We start from the raw sequence: 20,080 nt of genomic DNA, 5'->3' as shown, positions 1-20,080 counted from the left end.
TGCACCCAGATGTAACTTACATCCCACAAGGCATGGCATGTAGTTCTGTGGAGCTTTAGTCCTCGTGCTTACAAGTCAGAAGCCCCCAGCAAGATTTGCTTAACGTAAGGTTGGTTGTGGCTGCGGCTGGAGTAGCGGAGCAGAGCCCTGGAGAAGCAGAAGCAAACACAACTCCACCTGCAATATCAAGAGCTGTACTTGGACACAGGCATGAAGTATTAGGGCAGATCCAAAGGACAAGACAGCAGAGGATGGCCACCCCATCTTTGTGGCATTTATGTGTCAGACCAGACCCTCTGGTGGATGTGAGCACCGGTCTCCTTGTGAGGGGGAGCCAGTCACCTTTTCCTCTGCTTGGGGCACTGCACAGTGACCTGATCAGGAGCTGAAGGGTAAATATCCCCTGCAAAGCTCCTGACTCACATACTGATGTTCAAGTGTGAACTTGTCGGCAGAGTTTTGATGCCAGTGCCTCTCTTCTTTCTCTTCTGCCCTCCACAGGTGATGATACAGCAGACCTCTGATCTTGGCTAGAGTAAAATTGCCCAATGACATCTGATACGACCTTGGAGGTCAGGAATTGGGCATTTTCTCTGTATGCTACGCATGACTGTAGACAGATGGTGTCCAGTGGGCATGCCAGCTTTCCCTGCAGGAGAAGAGCAGAGACACTGTCTTCCACTCTGGAGCACCAGCTTGTCTCCCTCCAGGTGTCTTGGGTTCACGGTCTGCAGGTGCCTCCCACACCATCCTCTCAGTCCCTTTCAATCTTTCTTTCAACACTTCCGTAGCTCCTGGCTCCAAAGGAAGCCATCCATGCAAGACAGCTTCAAGGTTCCTCTGCTGGAAATTCTTGCCTGTCCTTTTTTGCCATTTCCTTTAATGCTGTGGCTGAACCTGCCATAACCTCTAGCTGCAGAGGTTTGCCCTTTGAGGTCCTCTTTCTTTCCAGGGTGTCCAGCACCTGTGACACTCCTCAGGGCTCGGGTTGTCCCAGTGGTCTGTACTCCCGCTGCTGAGGGAGAAAACCCTGCAAAAACAGTACTCTGGGCCACCACTTTTCTTTGGCTACCTCAGAAAATCTTCTCTGCCCAGCTGATAGCCTTGTTAGCTGTGACAAAATTAATGTGTAAAAGAGTCATATCTGCATGCATGTGCACATCACTATTTCGTCTAAACAGCGACATCTCCTGACACCCGAGCTGCAGCTGTGTTAGTGGGTTACTACTCCAATAAAGTTGTTGTTGTTGTTACATACAGTAAATGGCCTCCCGAGGGCCACCCTTAACAAGAACCATGTCTGCTCCTGCGTTTCATTCAGTGCCAAGCATGCTGTCAGCACTTAACAGCTATTAATAATAACAGAAGGAATTACAAAGCTTCATGGGACAGAATAAAGCCTGCTTAAAGGCCGTTCTTTGAGGGCTGTCCTACTTTGCTTGTATTCATACATCCAAACTGGATCTATTTAAGACGATAAAGTTAAAATTACCAACGTAATGTAATTCTGAGTTTGAAGCTTTGCCAGACATTAACTGCTAAGGCTATTTCTATAAACAAAGTGCACTTTCTAAAGGAACATTTACTTCAGCTTTTAACTGTGATTTCCTGTGGAAAACAGTTGTGTTGGTAAGAATTCAAACATGCAGTTTATTCATACATTAATTAAAAATCGTTGATAAAAGCAGAAAAGATTTCTGTTTTGGGCATTTTCTGGCAGCTATTTGATGTGTTTGAAGAGTTTGGTTTGAAGAGTTAATCATATTCTTGAGTTCCTTTAACTGGTTGGTAAATGGCAGCAAATACCTGATATGAAGATTATTATTTTTCTGATGTATTGGGCCAATCTGGCATAACTGGGGGCAAGTGACGTTATTTTAAATGGTTGCACCTGAGAGAACCATGGCTGAATTTATTCCAGTATTGCAGGTAATGGGCATCTTAGAAGTTTTCACAGAGGACTGAAAAACATATTTGTGTATGAAATATGAAAGGCAGTGTGTAATTTTACACTTTTGAAACAGATGGATTTCTCTCATTTCTCTGTGGCAGGTCTGGCGAAGTTAGTCACGCTGGCGAGAGGCTGGAGAGTTGGGTAACATAAAATTCTGCTGTTGTGGGGCATCAAATTGGGATTAAATGCCTCTTTAGTAAATGGAAGATGGAAAATTTATCAGTGAGAAAAAAAATTCTGACATATTTTAATTATTATACAATATATTATAACTGCTATTAAACTGAAAAATGAAAATAATTTATACTTTGATAAACAATGGACAATAACATCAACTTCTGAAAAATACCAATGAATACTTTTTTCCCTAATATTTACATACACATACATACACATACAGACATGTGTTAAAGGTTAAATCAAGATGTATGTATTTTAGGCATGCCCGCATGTGCATGTGAAAACTGCATAAACCCATGCACCCCAAGATGCTCTAAATGGGCATATGACTTGGCTCTGCAATCAAACAGTTTTCTGTCATTGTTGCTCGTACTGTGCATGTAACTTGACTAAAATATGTGCCCCCATGCAACAGAGAAGCATACAAGCAACGATCCTGTTCTACATTATTGATCCTGTTATCATCTCGACGCCTCTGACAGTGAGTTCCTCAGGCTAGACTATTTCTCTTATATTTCCACTTTGATTTTCATACACTGTTGAAACCATAGCAAAAAATAATAGTCGAATGAAAATGCTTATAGTCAGTTCTGTTTGCTGGACGTATAAAAGCACATGATGAATCTGGCAGCCATAACATTTTTGTTAGTTGTTTATGGGGTCTCAGAAAAATCTCTGATTTATATTGCTCTGTGGGAGTTTAATGGCGTTGCTTGTTATGAAAAATTGAAGGACCTAATGCTCCCAACACCCATACAAGCAACTAAGTGCCAGATAAAATGAGCCTGAATTCATTAAGTTACACCTGCACCAACAATACTCAGGCTGATAACTCATTCTGATGATATTACAAGTGAATTATTATCCAGTTAGATCACAAGCCCAGCTTTGATTATGAAGGCATGTTTATTCACATTAAGGTTTCATTATTTGTTTGGAAGCAGGGGCACAGTTTTGCAGCTCATTTGGATTTTTTTTTTTTTTTTACTAAACAGATGGAGGAGAGTTTGTTTTTTGTGAAAATAACAGAAAGGTAACATAAAATACTCGAATGTGTAACGTAAAACTAAAACATTTTAGTAAGCTACCCTGTGGGTCACAACCTCCTGGTCTGTATGGCTAAGTAAACATTAAAGATTAACACATTTGTTGCTTGATTTTGATTAGCCATCAATATTAAGTGCAACACACAGAGTGTGCGCTGAGAAGGTAGAGGCATTTAAAACAGGTAGCATAATACGTAAAAGAAGTTAATTCTTTTTCCCCGTGGCCGTTACCCGGTTCTCTCTTTTCTGCTGTGTTGGGTCTTACTCTCTCTTCTTGACTTTTTCCTACCTTCCATTAAAAGCAAGGCCAAATCCTAACTAATTTTAACATGGAGCTTGAACAATTTATGAAAGGGCTTGTGCAGTTGCCTACCACAGCAGGAGCCGTGCAAATCTTTTCCACTCTGATGCTCCCAGTGCTGCAGTCTCTCATCAATTCCCGAATTAGTCCAGTTCCCACTCACACAGTCCTACAGTAGGTGATTTTAAGCAAGCTATTCTACTATTTTAGCGTGCGTGCTGGGGTTCACGTGTATCTATGTTTGCATACTCTTGTGCTTCGCACATCTAACATTTTTCGAACATAATGGAATTCATTCAGAAATGCGGCTCTAGGAGGAAATCTCAAACAATCCAAGTGTTACTTGGAAGAGTCAATAAATTATTTTTAACTGAACATTGTTTAGGAAAGTGTTCACTTGCATCACTTGGTGGGGTGAAGAGCTCCCCATTTTTTTCCCTCCCCATCACCAATTTGTTATGTTTGCTCTTTTTTTTCCCTGCCTTTCCTTCTCATTATAGAAGTAGCAGAATAGAAGCCATCCTCTGCTGGCATGCTTGCAAATTCCCATTTTTCTATCTATCTTCCCACTTTTCTGGACATTTTTGCCTTTGCCCTGTGGCTTTCTTGAAGCTGGGTGGAATTTGATGTCACTACAGTTAAGGGAAAGATTCGCAGATGCGATTTGAACTGCAGCTTTTTCTCTTTGTTCCTTCTTGTTCTTTCCCTGCATATCCAGGTTTTAACAGGCTGAAAAAAACCCCACAAACACACAAGAAGCATTAGACATTTCATACTACTGCCTTTATTCATTTTATCAAGCATTCTGTGCCTCTGCAGATTTGTTAGATACAAATAAAGGCCACATTCAAAGATCTTAAAATACAAGAATAAAGCCTGTATCTGATGTGACTGATTTGTAAAGATGAAGCACGTGCATACTTGCACAGTTTTTAACAGACACAACTGTGCTTATTCTGTCTGGGGAAAGAAGCATCTGGTCAAAAGTCAACACTGATGCAAAGGTGCTCTGTGCCCCTCTGGCAGCACAGAGCAGTCTATGTGTGTCCTGGTCAGTCCCTGTCTGGCCAGCTTGGAGGGCAGGAGGAGCAACCACCTGCGTGTCTGCAAAAGACGAAAAAGATGTGGAGGCTCTATAATAATGCAGAGTGTCGGCACATCGCAAAACACTCAAGTACCTCTGACTTTGAGGGAAAAATCTGGGCAAGTGGAATATATAAGCCTTATTTGTGCAAACAAGGTAAAAATAATATTTAGTTTCCCTTGATGTTTTATCAGGATTAGTAAAACCTCAGTGTTGATGGATTACATAGGCACAAATTTGGAGCTATGTGACTTCACTATTTACAGCAATTTGTTTGGTTTTTTTTCTATGCCTTTCCATGGAAGATTTTGCAGGGAACTGTTGTTTGGTGGTAAAAATCCTATCGTACCTCTACAGTTCTGAAGAGATTAATTTCTGCTGAAGTCTTATTAGTTTATTTTCCTCCCTCCCTTACGATGGCATAAGGGAGGGAGGCCAAGTGATTATCTAAATAATGTGTTTTTTGAAAAAGATAACGAAAGAGTTATCATGACGCATGTGCTGCGACAACTGCTGTCCTGCTCTACATAAATGCGGAAGGTGGCATGTTAAATGGTGAAAAATAAATGATGACAAACAAAACCAGCAAAGAGGTACAAACCGCAGCCTTCTCAAGCTGCCAGCTTTTGCCAGGCCTCTGTGTGAGGCAAGGCTCGTGAGACGACCACTGCAATGTGTGGCAGATGCCCAGGGACACGAGGCTGTGACAAGCCAATGCTGCCCTGAATGCCGGTGTGGCCTGGGTTTGGGCTCCAGAGCAGCAGAAAAAGAAGGGCACCCCAAGTGGTGTCCATTAGCACGGAAGCTCCAGCCAGTTTCAAGGCTAGAAGTTTAAAATGCACACCTATTCCTTTTTTGGCGGTCACCGACTCGGACTGCATTATTGTTCATTATTTCCATAGGTATGTCTTCAGGCTGACAAAGCCTGAGGCTTTACCTTAAAGCTAACCTCTTGATAGTACCCACTGAACTGTAGGTAAAGAGGAAGCTGCACCTACGCAAAACATGAAAATATCAGGCCATCTACCCAGGGCTGTCAAATAGCATGCCCTGTTCCCTAGGTAGCAAGCACAGTGTCTTTCATACAGACTGGTGATTCACCTGCAAAAATAAACAAAAAGCATCCACTGCCTTTTAAAAAAAATCTGACACAATATAACCTAAACAGGGGAGCAATAATCTCATCGTCGGATTTTGTAAAAGATGTACAGCAGCTACTCTGCTACAGCATGTCCCATGGTGTTTGTTAAACGTGTGTGTAGCTGCAATCAATTGCTCATTAGAGTTGCCACACATGGCACAGATACAAGCAAACACGGCATTACTGATTTCCCCTTGACCCTGTGCTGTTACCACACATGGCGTGAAGTTCAGGAAGGCATTTTCTGACTGATCACATGAGCTAGGGAGCCATTTTTGGCTGTTTCCTATGGAAAAACTCCTCCATCATTTTGCAAACATTGTTCAGGAGGACACAAGCCTGCTACATCTCACAATTAGACTTCACATAACTTTGGAGGTGTCAACACTGTGTCCCAAGACCTCTCAAAGTAACCTCTGTCAGTACTGGGAGAGGTTCTCTCATGAGTTCACTGGTGTCAGGAAGCTGAAGCAAGCCTCTCATGAAGGTCCACATGCGTCTGCTCCACTATGTGCAATTCCTGCAGCTGCTTGCAAGTCACACCATGCCTGGAGGGCAATGAGAGTGTCTAAATCAGACACTTTTGAAGATTCTCTCCCTGCAGTCCCCAGTTGCTCTGCAAGGCTTTGCATCACATCACAGGCAGGAGCTGAATAATATCTATTGGATGAAGCTGAACCAGAATGACAGAATCACAGAAGGGTTGGAAGGGACCTTTGTAGATCGTCTAGTCCAACCCTCCTGCCAGAGCATGTTCACCTAGAGCAGGTTGCACAGGAATGCATCCAGGGGGGTTTTGAATGTCTCCAGAGATGGAGACTCCACCACCTCCCTGGGCAGCCTGTTCCAATGCTCTGTACTCTCAAAGTAAAGAAGTTTTTCCTCATGTTGAGACGGAATTTCCTGTGTTGCAGTTTGTGCGCATTGCCCCTTCTCCCGTCACTGGGCACCACTGAAAAGAGTCTGGACCCATCCTCTTGACACTCACCCTTTAGGTACTTATAAGCATTGATGAGATCCCCCCCTTTCAGTCTTCTCTTCTCCAGGCTATACAGACTCAGGTCTCTCAGCCTTTCCTCATAAAAGTGATGCTCCTGTCCCTTGATCACCTTTATAACCCTCCACTGGACTCTCTCCAGTAGTTCCCAGTCTTTCCTGAACTGCGAGGCCCAGAAGTGGACACAGAAAATACACCCTAGGAGAACAACTTGTGTATTTCAATGTGTAATTGACATTCAGTCCGCAGGACCAAGTCTGCTATAAACCTCTCCGACACACGGTGGATGTGGACACAGGGCTCTCCACACCTGCTCTTTCACTTGGCGGACCCGCTCCTGCTGAGCAGCGCTAACGCAGGCTCAGCCCCCGAGATCCCACCTGGCTGTGGCGCAGGCTTCTCCGCCAGACACCCTGGTGCACACTTGCGGATGGAGCGTCCATAGCCACGTTCAGCACGTCCTGCTGATGCCTATTCGCTCCGACAGCTAAAGTGGAGCCAATGATGATACTTGCAGCAGGCACGGGTTATCTTACGCGCTGCATCCAAACAGCATGCCCTGCTTCTTCCCAGATGACCCTTGGACTCCCCCCTGCTCCTCCACGGAGAGAGAAGTCCCTCCCGTTCAGTCACAGGGGTGAGGAGGAGGAGGAGGAGGAGGAGGAGGAAGGAGCGTGTGAGCGCACGGCGCACTGCCTCCCCCCAAGCTGAAGAGCTTCCCGACATCCCCTCCTCCTGGGGATACTCAGGCCCCCGGCGGGTTTTCCGGCACGGGTTTGTTTTGGTTTTTTTCCCCCTTAAACAAGCCAAATCTCAGTTGGCTGGGAGCTCAGAGTACTTTTTAATGGCACCTTTATCATTCGCCGGGGCGGGGGCAGTGGGGACGGCGACGGGGACGGGGCGGTCGCCCCGTCCCCCGCCCCGGTCCCGTCCCCGCCGCCCCCGCCAGCCGCTTCGGGACACTGGGGCGTCCCCTGGCGTCCCTCTCTGGAAAAGAACGAGCCCTGCTTACAGGTTAATTTGTTTATTTATTTATTCCCCCCGCCTTCGGAAGATTTCAGCAGGACAACTTTGGAAACACCCGCTTTCCGCTTGGGTAGGCGTGCGCAGGCGCTCCCACTGGAGCATCAGCGGCAGAAAAGGGGTACCCTCTGGTGAAATTAGGCTTTTCTGACAAAGCGCTGTCAGGCCAAAGCGAAGCAAACCTTGGCTCATATGTTCCTGCACTTCCTCACAGGTACAACAGCACGCATGTTAAAAAAACAGACAACAGATTGGGATTTATCCAAGAAGGAATTCACACGCCGCAGCTGCATTTGGCATGTGGCATTTGGCGTTTGGAAATAGCTCCTTGGTCTTAGGGCAGCTCTGCGCAGAATTTCTACTGCAATGAACAGATCGTGCTCAGCTTTGTGTCAACAGACATGTCTCTCTACGGATTTCACATGTTAATCAGTTTATGGCCAAAATCTTACAAATGGAGTCATATCACGAAAAAATCCCAATAGCCCATTCCATGTCACATAACTGAATACTCACATACAAGATTCTGTCGCTAGGGCCAGAATTTGAGACGCATCTAACTATAATAAAGCATCATTCTGCAGGTCTGAAGTAGCATTGCAGGCAATGTGTGAGAAGGTAAATATGCTTAAAGGTCATTAGTTTAAATGAAAAGCAGATTGAGCAAAATCTCAAATACAATCTTGCAGGTGCTCTGGGGAGTTAAATCAGTATAATCTAGCAGAGCTGTGTCAGTTCACCTTGCCTGAAGGTCTGGCCAAGCAGGTTTGTTCTTTCACTCATCATAGGGCAGAAAGACATCATAATGGTGAGAGGTGAATTCACATGACAGTTATATCACTGAGGATACAGTAGTGAAAGCAAAAAAAAAAGTTAAAATAGAAAAAAGGATGACAGTAGAAGGTGGAAGGAAGAGGAGGAAGAAAAGCCTTCACAGAATGTTGCTCTATTCTTAAAAACAACAATCAGCAATCAGTACAGCAAGTAAATGTTGTCAGACTGGAGCTTCTCAAATATCTGTGCAGGATGAAAAGACTCCTACAGATTTTGGGCAGAATTCATCTGACAGGTCAAAATCATTTTAGTATGCAGTTATTTGAATTTATTTATTCAGCCTTCTCTCTAAAAAGAAACCCAGGGGTCTTTCAATGAACTTGGTGTCTACAGCAGTAAACTTTAAAACCAGTATGGAGTCCATAGTGCAACCTTCTGGATTTCTCATATTTGCTCTGACAGTATGATTTCATGTCATCAAAGTAAAGCTATGATTACCCCATGAAACGTGCTTATGCCACGTATTTGGGGGGAAAAAAAGAGCAGCAGCAAAAGCCTGTGGTTTCTGTCTGAATGAGTTTTCTTGCTGTGGGGGAGGGTGATCGAGTAGAAATTTTGACCCTGATCCTGCAATTGGATCCATCAAGCCTGACCTCTGTGCTCCTGCAGTGCTTGCTGGAGTCAGCAGAACTACGTGCTAAGTGCAGGGATCTGTCCATGTGGAACTAACTGGGTGTTTGGGACCTTCCAGTTTCCTGCTGTGGAGGGAGGACGAGTTCACCTCCATGTAAATTCTTGAAGAGGAGCAAGAGATTTCCATAAGATAACCTTGCATTTATTTTTAGACCTTCTATTCTCTCACTCAATCCCATAGAGATCATGCCGAACACAGAGTGCCTGCCTTTCTCCAACACATGCCTACCTGCTAACACCAGGGCATCGCTGCTGAAAATCAGCGTGACCCATATTTCTCTAGTGAGAAAAACCTTTCACATAGTTCATAGTCACTGTCCGGTCGCTGCTGCTGCAGTTGCTAATCCACCTTCGAGTTGATTTAAATGTTGTGTCCCAAATACGGCCTCTGTCAGTGTCACGCCCATTGCTGTGGAGCAGAGTGGTTGTCTTGTGCCCCTCCAAAAATGCTGTATGTCTTGGCACCCTCTAAGTATACAGGACAGGCAGGCTGGTGCACATGTGCGGCTCTAGGCAACTAGACAATGTTCTGAATGCACCTCTCCATCCAGAGCTATGTCTTCTGATTGCCAGCGAGGCTGCATGGACACTCGGTGACTTCCAGCTTGCCAGGTACATCCCGTACTCCCCGCCTGTGCTCAACACCAGCCTTCTCCAGCCCTCAGGAATCAGATCAATGAGATCAATCACAGATCGATGACAACTGGCAGGAGCTGAGACAGCTGTGCTGGCAAGTAAGAGGAAGTTCATCCATTCCATAACGGATGCCTACTTTTAGCTGTGCTATTCCTGGCCAGGTGACTGACCTGCAAGGCACACCAGCATCACACCACTGGGTTACTTTGAATGATGACTATTGCGCTCTAGATCGTTTTGGGTGGTGCCTGCCCCAGCAGTTGTGGGCTGAGAACAGTTTTTGGCTTGAGCTTTTTGAGGAAGATAGGCAAAACTGATGGGATCCTGCATGGGGAGATCCTGACTTGTCCAGCTGTGTGAGGGCACTTCTAGGCATGCTCAAAAGCAGAACTTGAAGCGTATGGGGAAACACAAAATAAAAATGAAAGGACACAGGGCATTCTCATTGCTCTGGGGTTTAGACAGCTCATGAACAAACCTTTTTGGGACCTCCATTCTGGATTGCAAGATTTCGGAGCTTATGCACCTCATTCTTTGTTACATACAGCTGTAAATCCATTTGTGGATACAATGCCTGGAACCACGTTGATGTGGATACAATGCCTGGAACCATGTTGATCTTGAAAGTTGAACTTGAACAAGAAAGTTCACTGCAGCCCATAGTTGCCAGGATGCTCTGGGGGAATCTACAGCCTGGATTGTGTCCCTAGGACCCACATTCGAACAAGAAGGAACCTCAGGAGGAATTCCACACAGCTCTCCCATAGAGTGAGGGTGCAGCAGGGAGAAGCTGTGATTGTTGAATCCTTTAAAACTGGTAGAACCACACACCTCTGTCAAGGCTTTAGAAAGGTGCCATTTTCTTCAACCTAGAACAACAATCTAGTAGTTGTTGAGACAGTGCTTTGCATCCCACCAGGTGGGGAAAGGAACCGAATTTGATGTGTGCAGGATCTCTTACAGATCTGTGTAAAAACGGGCAGAGGCCACTATTTGTATTTCCTCTGTTCTGGGATGCTCTGGTTCAAGCAGGGTGCTCCAAAAATGCCTACAGGACTGGGTTGGATGGGTGAACCAAGTATAGGAAGTCTAATCTGTAGACCGGACTTATTAACGAGTGCGCTAGTTTAAGGAATTAGACAGATTTAAGATATTAGAGGCACTTTCATGGATCAGACACTTGCACACTTTTGAAGTTTCCCAAGCAATCAAGAGGGAAAATATACCAAGAATAAATCAAGTGTTTTCTAATGATGCTGAATGTCCAGGAGCAATCACGAGCTTCCACAAACGTCTTGTGCATTCGCAGTTCACACTGGTTTCAGCAAGTCTGAAAATCAGGCTTCTTGTTGGGGAACTCTAATATGGATTTAGATCCTTGAGTTTAACAGTTTTTCTATTAATCATTTTGCTATTAAATAATTAATAGCTCTGGTATTAAATTGCATAGCAAAGGGCTAATGAATTTTGAGGGACAAAAAGAAGGGATTGGCTAAATATCTTCAGTGATACTGAACTGTGTATCAGTACCAAGATCTTGCTCACACTTGCCGGTCATGCAAGTGTTTAAAGACAAGATTCTGGGGGATTGAAAAGCTGACATCTCTCAGAATTGTTGTCTGTCGTGCATGGTTATTTTATGAAGACAGCGGGTATATTTCCTCATAACGTGGAGGTGACAAGTCATGACAGGGGTGGTCTTCTTGCAGTTCTTCTGGCACATCAGAACTGTCCTCTGACCTGAAAACAGGAAGAGGAGCAGGTGCAAAAAGAATTTAGCAAACACAAATCATGCAAGTAACCTCAGTGCTGTGTCCTGTCAGCCTTATCTGGGCAAAGCACCTCCTGACTTCTTGAGAAAATGCTACGAGATGAAGTTTTACTGTGATTCAACCATTTGTTGTGTTCCTTTCATGAAGTATAAAAGTGTCAGGAGGTGACCTTTGCTTTCATGCTGCCTATGCCTGTCACGTATATTGCTGAGAACAATGGGTTGGACAGCAGTTTTTCAAACAGACATTGGTAAATGAACTAAAAGTGACTTGGGTTCTAGGAAGGATATAATTCTGATCAATTCCTATGATTAGAATATTTTCCCTTAGAGGAAAGAACTATATAAAATTATTTAGTGTCTGAATAAAGCGGTTTCATACTGCTCTGTAATATCAGCGATCTTGTTTATGCCCCAAAACTAGGAAAAGAGTGAGGGCTGGAAGGTTGCTACAGTGGGAGAGAAGCGTGTTGTGACCCGGCGTAATGGGGAGGGAGAGCATCTGGTACCAAACTGACTCTTGCATTGTTGTAAAAATGCTGCTTGTGCGCTGACTCATGTGCTGTGATTGTGTTTGAGTGGAAGCCTCTGGCTGTACATGTAATAACATTCTGGTAACAGTCTAAAGTTAGTAAGATAAGCATAAAAAAACCCCATGGGCAGGAGCATATATACTAATATCTTCAAAAACAACAAGGGATTTAGTAGACTGAAAATTGAAAGGGACTTGTAAGTGAATTTAATTTGGATAAAAATACTTTCCAGAAAAAGTACGTCTCCATAGTCTTTACTCAAGAAACAGTCCTAACAAAGAAAAAAAAAATGTCTGAAGAAGGATAACACCCTGGACTAGCTTTTGTTTCCTTTGAAACCATACATAGCACTTAAAATACTCAGAAGCCTGTGTCCAGACACACTAAGGCATTTCAGAAGGTGTACCTCTGATTCCTGGTATTCTCTGCAGCATAAGTAGCGTAGTTCTCATCTCCGGCAAAAGCCGGGTTATCCAGGGTGTAGGCAGGGCAGAAGTGAGCAGAGGCTGGGGTGGGAATTGGCGAGGCGCTGGAGGAAACGGCACCGCAGCAGCTGAGCACCGGGTGAAGGTAGCCAGGACTCACGGCCATGCCTTCCTGGGCTGGGTAGGGCGGAGGGATGTACTGTACCACTGTGGCGCCGTGGAAAGTTATAGGCTGGTTAATGCCGGTGAAGACAAAGGACTGTCCACTTGCCGTCTGGTCGAGGTCTGACGTATTTTCCTCTCTTTCTTTACAGGGCTTGCATGTAAGCATGTTAAATTTACAGACAGCAATCAGAATAAAAGTCACCCCCACAGACAGTAGAATAGGCCCTAATAACTGAGTCCACTCCAGGTGAGTAATGCCGTCATATTTTATCCATCCCATCACGGTGAACGTGATCCCCACCAGTCCCAAGAACACACCTGAAAAGAGCAAAGTGGCGCCGGCTTTATCCCCATCTGACACCAGGACATCGGATCTGTTTGGCTGGTAAGGAGTGACAGAAAAGACATTCAAAGAGAAATCTTCTACGTTGCTGTTGTTCTGCTCCATTACTGAGTATAACGTGTCTTCTGCCTCAAGAGAAAGGGGGCTTGTCAGGGAGTTGGCAGAGCATTTAAAGTCGAAGGTTCAGGTTAGTTATACAAGAACTTTGTGTGTGTATGGTTAACAGGGTGCATCATGTGAAAGAATAAACTTTGCTTAGAAGAATAAAGGTCTGGGAAGTGAAGCCTGAAGCGATCACTAAAGACTTCTTGAATTACCACCATCGCTTCCGAAATGGCTTCACCCTTGCATGGCTCCTTATCTCTTTGTTTGTCGTCGTCTTTAATTTGGCACCCACTGCTACTTCCTCGCGGTGCCCATGCCAGATGGGAGAGAAAGGAAGCTGCAGCCACCGCGGCTTTTGCTAGGCTCCCTGCCAGCTGATGCATCCGACATATGGACAGCATACGTTTAGTCAACAGCAGTGCGGCGACCCTCGCTCTGCCTGGGCCACCACTCCAGCAACCCAGATCTGCAGAAAAATGCGTGGCCATTGCCAGGACCTCTTTGCAGAACTCCAAAGCGTGACATTTATAGCCACACCTGGATCTCTGTTGCAGCTCGGTTCTGCAGTCCAGAGCTTCCGTGGGTTAAAAAATATCAAAGTAGGCTTTCTGATATTTTGCCAAGGGGGTGGGTGGGAGGGTAAGCGGCAACAGGGTGGTGAGTGCTGAACAGCCTGGGAGAGCTGCTGGTTGTGGGAGAAAAGTTTTTTCAAGCCAGCCAAAGCTTTCCAGCTGTTTGAAGGTAGCATAATTGCTCTGTAATTTCCCCTTAATTGTGGACATTTTTTGTTGTGGGAACTCCACCCCTTCCTCAAAGTTTATACTGAATAAAGCCCACATACGCTGAAAAGCACACCACTGCAGGAATGAGAAAGCATCTCCTGTTACGTTAAACCTGGCAAAGGGAGGGATCTTATCCTGTACTCAAAAGTACCTAGAATATTTTTTTTTACATCACAATGAATTGTTCTGTTGAACCTATGCCCCATATATTTAACAGATTAATTGAATATTGAGATTTTCTGTTTCCTAACAGTTTCAGACTAAAGTAATTGCCGTCGGAGGGTTCTGGTAGAACGTCTTTGTAGAATTCCTTAAGGAGGAAAAATCTACAGCTACTGGATCTGTTTTGACGAGCATGGCAGGGGAGTACACACAGGACAGAGATTACTCCTCAGGTGGTAGAACACACAATGCTAATTCCTCCCACCAGCAGCTCTGGGGAAGCCAGCTTATCCTGAGATTTATAAGATTAAAATAGCACTAGAACTAGAAATCTTGCCTTTCAGACTACTTCTTCAAGATCAGTAAAGTGCCTTCAGTCTACTATACATTCATATCGTGCAGCGTGACAGCAGCTCACTTCTGAAAGGGGCTGCTCACCGAGTTTGGTGTCTTCAGAACTGATGCTGAATGCAATTGCACATGTGTCTTTCTCATTTGTTAGCAGATAGACCTTGAGGAATATTAGTGCCAGACTCCTTTAAAAAATGTCTGGGAAGTTTACAAAGTCGGTATTATGTCTCTTCTATTACTGAGGGTGCCAACAAATTTCCTGCCAAATACACTCAGGATCAGCCCTCCCCTCAGTGCCAAGTCCAGCCAGAGCTCTCGGCACCACTTGAGCAAAGCGTTAGGGCTTGCAATGCAGTGGTTTTGTATGATGACAGCTAAATTAAAAAGTGCTGAAATACTAGATAAGCTGTCCTTGTGTTGGTAATTACAGCCAAAACCTAAGTCACCTTTAACCTTATATTTGGTAAACTTAATGGAATGAACTTCTGTTACTGCTCTCTGCAAGTCAGATTTTTCCATACCATGAATCATTCTTGTCGCTGTTGGCTGAATCTTCCAGGCTTTCCAACATCCTTTTAAAAAGCAGCGTAATATCATAATGGCTGTCTAACTAATGGTATATACAGATGTAGTGTCACTTTCCTCCTCTCATTCATTCAAGAACTCTGCAACCACTATTTGCAACAGGAGATTGTGCTGGAGCACTTCCTCGGTCCTGCGCATGGTCCTTAGATGCTGGCTGGAGTCGGAGTTTTCCAGGTCAGGTGTTGCATCATCCCATGGCTGATGCTCTTTGTCTCTGGCCTAGGACATGACTTCACGCTTGTTCAGCAAGCCCACAGGAGAGCTGGAGAATACAGGTGGTTTCTTCCAAGGCTACTTGTCACTTGAACTTTGAAAATGGGATGGAAAACACTCTGTTTGGTGCAGTAGGATCTAAATTAAAATTACACCTTTCCCTGTAAAGTGCCCCCTCTTTGTAAGGTGTAATTTCCCCTAAGCCTCACCGCTTTTCTCCCATTATTTCCCCAGACAGTGGCAATGCTGCGATCAGGCAGCTGTCAAGGTCTTAAGAGAGCAGATCGCATTGATTTTTTAAGACCAGTACTCTCCTTCACCAAGTAAGTGTATGTTCTGGGGACTCACTTAAAGATGATGATTTACTAAATGCACCTCCTTTCACCTGGAATTACTCCTAAGCAGTTTTGTGAAACCTAAAGTATCGGTCAGAGTGAGGTTTTCAGAATTTGTGCTGTTTGCAGATCTCGCTACTGTTTTGTCCCCAACCCCTTCAGGGACCTTACCCCTGAACGCAAGCACTGCTTCGCTCTCTGTTCCGCTGCATGATTTTCTGTCACCAATGCAGACTTCCCTGCAGCGCTTGCTGCTGGAAGCAGGTTTTCTGTAATGCTCTGCGCCTCCTCAGTTCCCTAACCTGTTTCAAAAGTCATCCTAGTAAACACTCACAGGCCTTCACTTAATGCTTCTCTCCTCTCCTTCTCCTATCATTTTTTACATAGTTGTTCACACTACCAGCCCATTGTAGTGGGGTTTTATTTTCTTCCTTGCCTGTAATATAGTCAGGGACTTAGTCACAGAACATGCAAAAGATCATAGAATCATAGAATTGCCTAGGTTGTAAGGGACCTTTCAGATCATTAAGTCCAACCATCGACCTAACACTGACAAAAACCATCACTAAACCATATCGCTAAGCACTATTGTCTATATTATCTACCCATCTTTTGAATACCTCCAGGGACGACAATTCCACCACTTCCCTGGGCAGCCTGTTCCAATGCTTGATAACCCTTTCAGTGTAAAAGTTTTTCCTAATATCTAATCTAAACGTCCCCAACAGGCATCCTCCAGATGCTGTGTAAAAGAATATGATACCGTGGTATCACACACTGATTGGCATTAAAAAGAGTAGGTACAAAGTATCACTCCACAACAAAACATTCAATTGTAGGGAGATTAAGGAGCCAATGATTTGACCGAGAGAGGATTTTTCCTAGAGAAAGGCAACTGTATGTGGCATCTTCAGTGGAAAACATGTATTACGTGTGTATGAGCAGTAGCAAAAGAACCACTGTGCATGGGCCTTGCACCCTGGGGCTGTGCACTATCATGCTGCCAGCCTCAAAGCGTAAATAAGCTGCAAGGAGCAGGTTCAGCCAGCTGCCCACGCCTGCAAGGGAGGTTTGATAGGCTCCCAGGGAATGCTGTCTTGTCAGCAGGCATGCCAAACTGTGGGTATTTCCATACCTAACTATCCAGATACATGCGTGTGTGAGAGGGAGGAGTACAGATCTAGATGAAGGCTGACACGTTCGCTGCAGAATCGTGGAGGTATTGGGGAAAAATGTTTGCCTGGACACAGAAATGTCCCATAGCCATGACTCTGGAGAGGCAGAATGGAAAAGGGACAGATGGATGCACCACTACCAGCCACAGAGAGCAAGGATGGGGTGATCCAGCAAGTGCTGCTATCCTAAAAACACAGCATCCATGCAGACATCTGTGCAACCTCGGCTTTTCAGATGAGTTAGCTTTCCACCTTTTTTTTTAGTTGCTGTTGATGCAGGGAGACTTCTCCTAGAGAAGCGGCATCCATTTATTCATGAATCCTTCTCATATCCAAAGGATTGCAGTGTTGCAGTTAGAAGCAGAGCAATGTCAGTGCAGGCAGCAAGGAAGAGAGGCCTTAACTTCTCTTACAGAGGATAAGCAATCCTTACCTCCCACTCCGCCTGTTTAAGTAAGTGTGAATCAGTAACCAACTTGATTTGCTCCCTAGCATTTACATGTCAAGCACTTAAGCTAACCTTAGGGCAGAAAGGGGGTTATAGCACCATTAGTGTGACAGTAAAGTATCTCACTTCCTCAATAAAAATGCTATTCTGTATTATTTTAAGCTACTTTTATAGTTTTACAAGGTGTTGCTTCCTTTCTAATACAGACATTACACCCCTACTCCCCACATGAAAAATTCCTCCCACTAATGGTATTCACCCAGGGGTAGCCTTCAGTGGTGGAGGCAGAACTGCTAGCCTCTTACATTTTCTCACCTTGCTGAAGCAGACTGCAGCAACACAGTAAGCTAATACTGTTGCCCTGGCTGTGCTGGTGCTCCCTGTGCTGAGCAGGTGATGGAGGTGCACCCAGCACATCCATCAAGTCTTCGAGGAATGATTCTCCAAGTCAAAAGCATAAGACGCTAACACAGCTGTACAGCTGTGTACAGTATAATTTTAAAAGCATCTTTTTAAAATTATACAGAGAGAAATTCTGCTTTCAATTGTTGTTTTCAGAGGTAAGTACCACCTACCCTTCCCAGGAAATTCAGGTGCTGACTCCGAAGAGTCAGGTCAGCAGCTTTCTAAAGCATACTTTCTGTGAATACTGCTTTTTTAGAAATAGAGGGGTCCACAATGGAGGCTCTGCAGTAGAAGATCAAAACCTTGGAGAAAAACAAGACGATGATGTTTCAATTCCAGAGGACTCAGCTCAGAGTCAACATACTCTACTTGATTTGTCTAGTCTCTTGAGTACGTCTTGGGAACAGCTGATTGAGCAAATTGCAGGCAGCACAAAATGTTAATACCTTTACAGTTAGCAATCAGATGCGACTGCGTTTCTTTTATTTTTAAAAAGATGGTGACATATTTCAAGGTGTATTTGTTTAAACGTTTCTTGATGTTTAACCTTTTCAGCAAACGAATGTTCATTTGTAATTCAAACAACAGAACCAACATCGGTCTTTGTTTCCATGGAATCTTTTAGGTAAAACACCCCAGCTTCTGTATTTGCTATATAATAGCATGACAAGGCCAGAGAGAGAGGCAAGCTCCTTTGACATGTGCAAGGCTTTCTGTGCAGGGCAGTGGGCACCCCTGTTAAAAATCAGGTTAGAAACAAAAGCTTTAAAAAAAAATCAAAACGATGGTAAACCATATCTTGGATTACAGAAGGCATTCAAGGAACAGCATCCCTGAAAAACTCACTAGGTAAAAAAACATTGGAGAGAAAAGAGGACAAAATGCCTGCTGGCTTTCGTAGATCCCCCTTCTTCATACAGACATATCCCATGGCTGAGTCATGCCAGTTTAATCAGCTCCCACATACTAAATCCCTCTCTGTGCTGTGTTTGCTCATTACTCTGCATGCATAAGCCCCTCAGCTGTATTGCTGGCTAAATATACTTCCCTCCCTGGCTGGTTTGTTTTTGTGCGGCTGCACAAAGAGCTGCCCGAGCACAACTGAGGGAACAATGCAGAGATGGAACTAGATGGCCAGATGCAGGGGGTTCTGAACATCTCTCTAAAAGAACTCCGCAGGTGAGAGGCATCTTTCTACAAAGATGACACGAGGCAAACACCTTTCCCTAGGCACAGGAGGGAACTCAAGTTCTTAATTCAAAGCTTGGCACTCTGTTACAGCCAGGTTCCCTGAAATTCAGCATGGGAAAAGACAAGCTGAGGTGTAGCTGAGGTCCCAGAGCACACCGGTGTTGAGACTCAGCTGAACAAGAGAGAGATCGCTCTTGAGGGATGTTTTAATGCTGGCAAGTTCACCACGCTGAAACAAACCCAGACGGTAGCTCTGCCACCTTCTGCTTCAGGGCACAGAATCAGGTCTGTTTTTCTCAAACAGGGTTCAGAGCAAGTTGTAAAGCGTCAAAGGTCACCAGCAACTCAGCTCCTGCTAATTATCCTTACCTACTACAAGCAGATCCTTCAGTTCAGGAACGGGTGCAAACATTTGCAAAACAGAACTAGAACCTGTTGTCACTCCATCCTGAAGGCAGGCAGCTGGCACTAACTTACAGGGGCTGCAGAGGGACACAGGAGCTAAGAGGGCTCTACTTTTGAAGAGTCTGTCAAGCGCTGTGTCAGTTAAAAACATCTGTGTCATGTGTTTCCATGAAATAGCCTCTCTTGCATTTGCTGATAAGTAACGTCTGCACCTGGAAGATACCATTGCTGAGTGGGGCTCACTCTGGCAAAATAAGCACTCCTTGTACAAACCACGAATAATGATATATAACAGTAGTATAATCCCCCTGAAATCGGTCATTACCACAGTTAAACTGTTAGCCTATTAACTATCCTCAGTGGTGCCTTAGGGCTCTTAGCCGCTGGCTAAAACTGATTTTCATAGGGATTATACTTACATAAGGACCAGAGAGGGTCTAAATTAAGCTATGGAGTGTTTGTAACCAGGCAGACCAAAAAGTAACCATTTAAGTTCTCCATAACATATTTGGTCCCAATCTTGAACACCCCTATTTGTGATGCTCTCAGAGTACATATAAAGTCAATAACTTTGCAAACAGCTATTTTCCACAAAGTCATACAAAAATAGAAAAAAAACACTTCCTAATTATTTCTTTTTTGAAGCTCCAAACAGATTTAATTAAAATAAGCAAAGAAGTTGTTCTCTACTTAGTGCCTCCATTATATAAAGAACAACTAAAAATAGAAACTGAAGCTATAACAGAACAAGATGAGCATTTAATATTCTTGCAATGAACCAAACCTCTTCAGACTGCTTGCTCAGAAGCCCAGCATTATCGAATATTTCTTGAAACCCAAATTCACCATTAGTGCTT

The 20,080-nt window shown here is 44.3% G+C and overlaps 1 protein-coding gene across 3 annotated transcripts; it reads right to left on the bottom strand.

The window, feature by feature from the left end:
* Positions 1-9,313: 9,313 nt before the first annotated feature.
* TMEM174 (transmembrane protein 174) lies at positions 9,314-19,955 on the bottom strand. 3 transcript variants are annotated; one of them, XM_054184700.1, is made up of 3 exons: positions 19,188-19,955; positions 12,540-13,191; positions 9,314-11,569 (listed from the first exon to the last, which is right to left on the bottom strand). In XM_054184700.1, the coding sequence occupies exons 1-3, from the start codon at positions 19,543-19,545 to the stop codon at positions 11,467-11,469; spliced, it is 1,113 nt and encodes a 370-aa protein (XP_054040675.1). In that variant the 5' UTR covers positions 19,546-19,955; the 3' UTR covers positions 9,314-11,466. The 3 variants fall into 3 exon arrangements, with proteins under 3 accessions (XP_054040675.1, XP_054040676.1, XP_054040677.1); XM_054184701.1 differs by having other exon boundaries at positions 12,540-13,041; XM_054184702.1 differs by lacking the exon at positions 19,188-19,955 and adding an exon at positions 14,988-15,352.
* Between the last annotated feature and the right edge of the window lie 125 nt (positions 19,956-20,080).

Source organism: Rissa tridactyla, chromosome Z (assembly GCF_028500815.1).
Source record: "Rissa tridactyla isolate bRisTri1 chromosome Z, bRisTri1.patW.cur.20221130, whole genome shotgun sequence".
Lineage (NCBI taxonomy): Eukaryota > Metazoa > Chordata > Aves > Charadriiformes > Laridae > Rissa > Rissa tridactyla.
Note: the sequence above shows the minus strand (reverse complement) of the source record. Positions and strands in the feature narration are given on the sequence as shown.

What these genes read in the sequence shown, in the direction of transcription:
- TMEM174 (XM_054184700.1), bottom strand. Translation starts at nt 19,545, where the DNA reads ATGACCGATTTCAGGGGGATTATACTACTGTTATATATCATTATTCGT. An exon ending in GAAGGATCTGCTTGTAGTAG is followed by an intron (nt 13,192 to 19,187) that starts GTAAGGATAATT and finishes CTCTTGAGGCAG; the next exon opens with AAGACACGTTATACTCAGTA. An exon ending in GAGAATACCAGGAATCAGAG is followed by an intron (nt 11,570 to 12,539) that starts GTACACCTTCTG and finishes TCCTGTTTTCAG; the next exon opens with GTCAGAGGACAGTTCTGATG.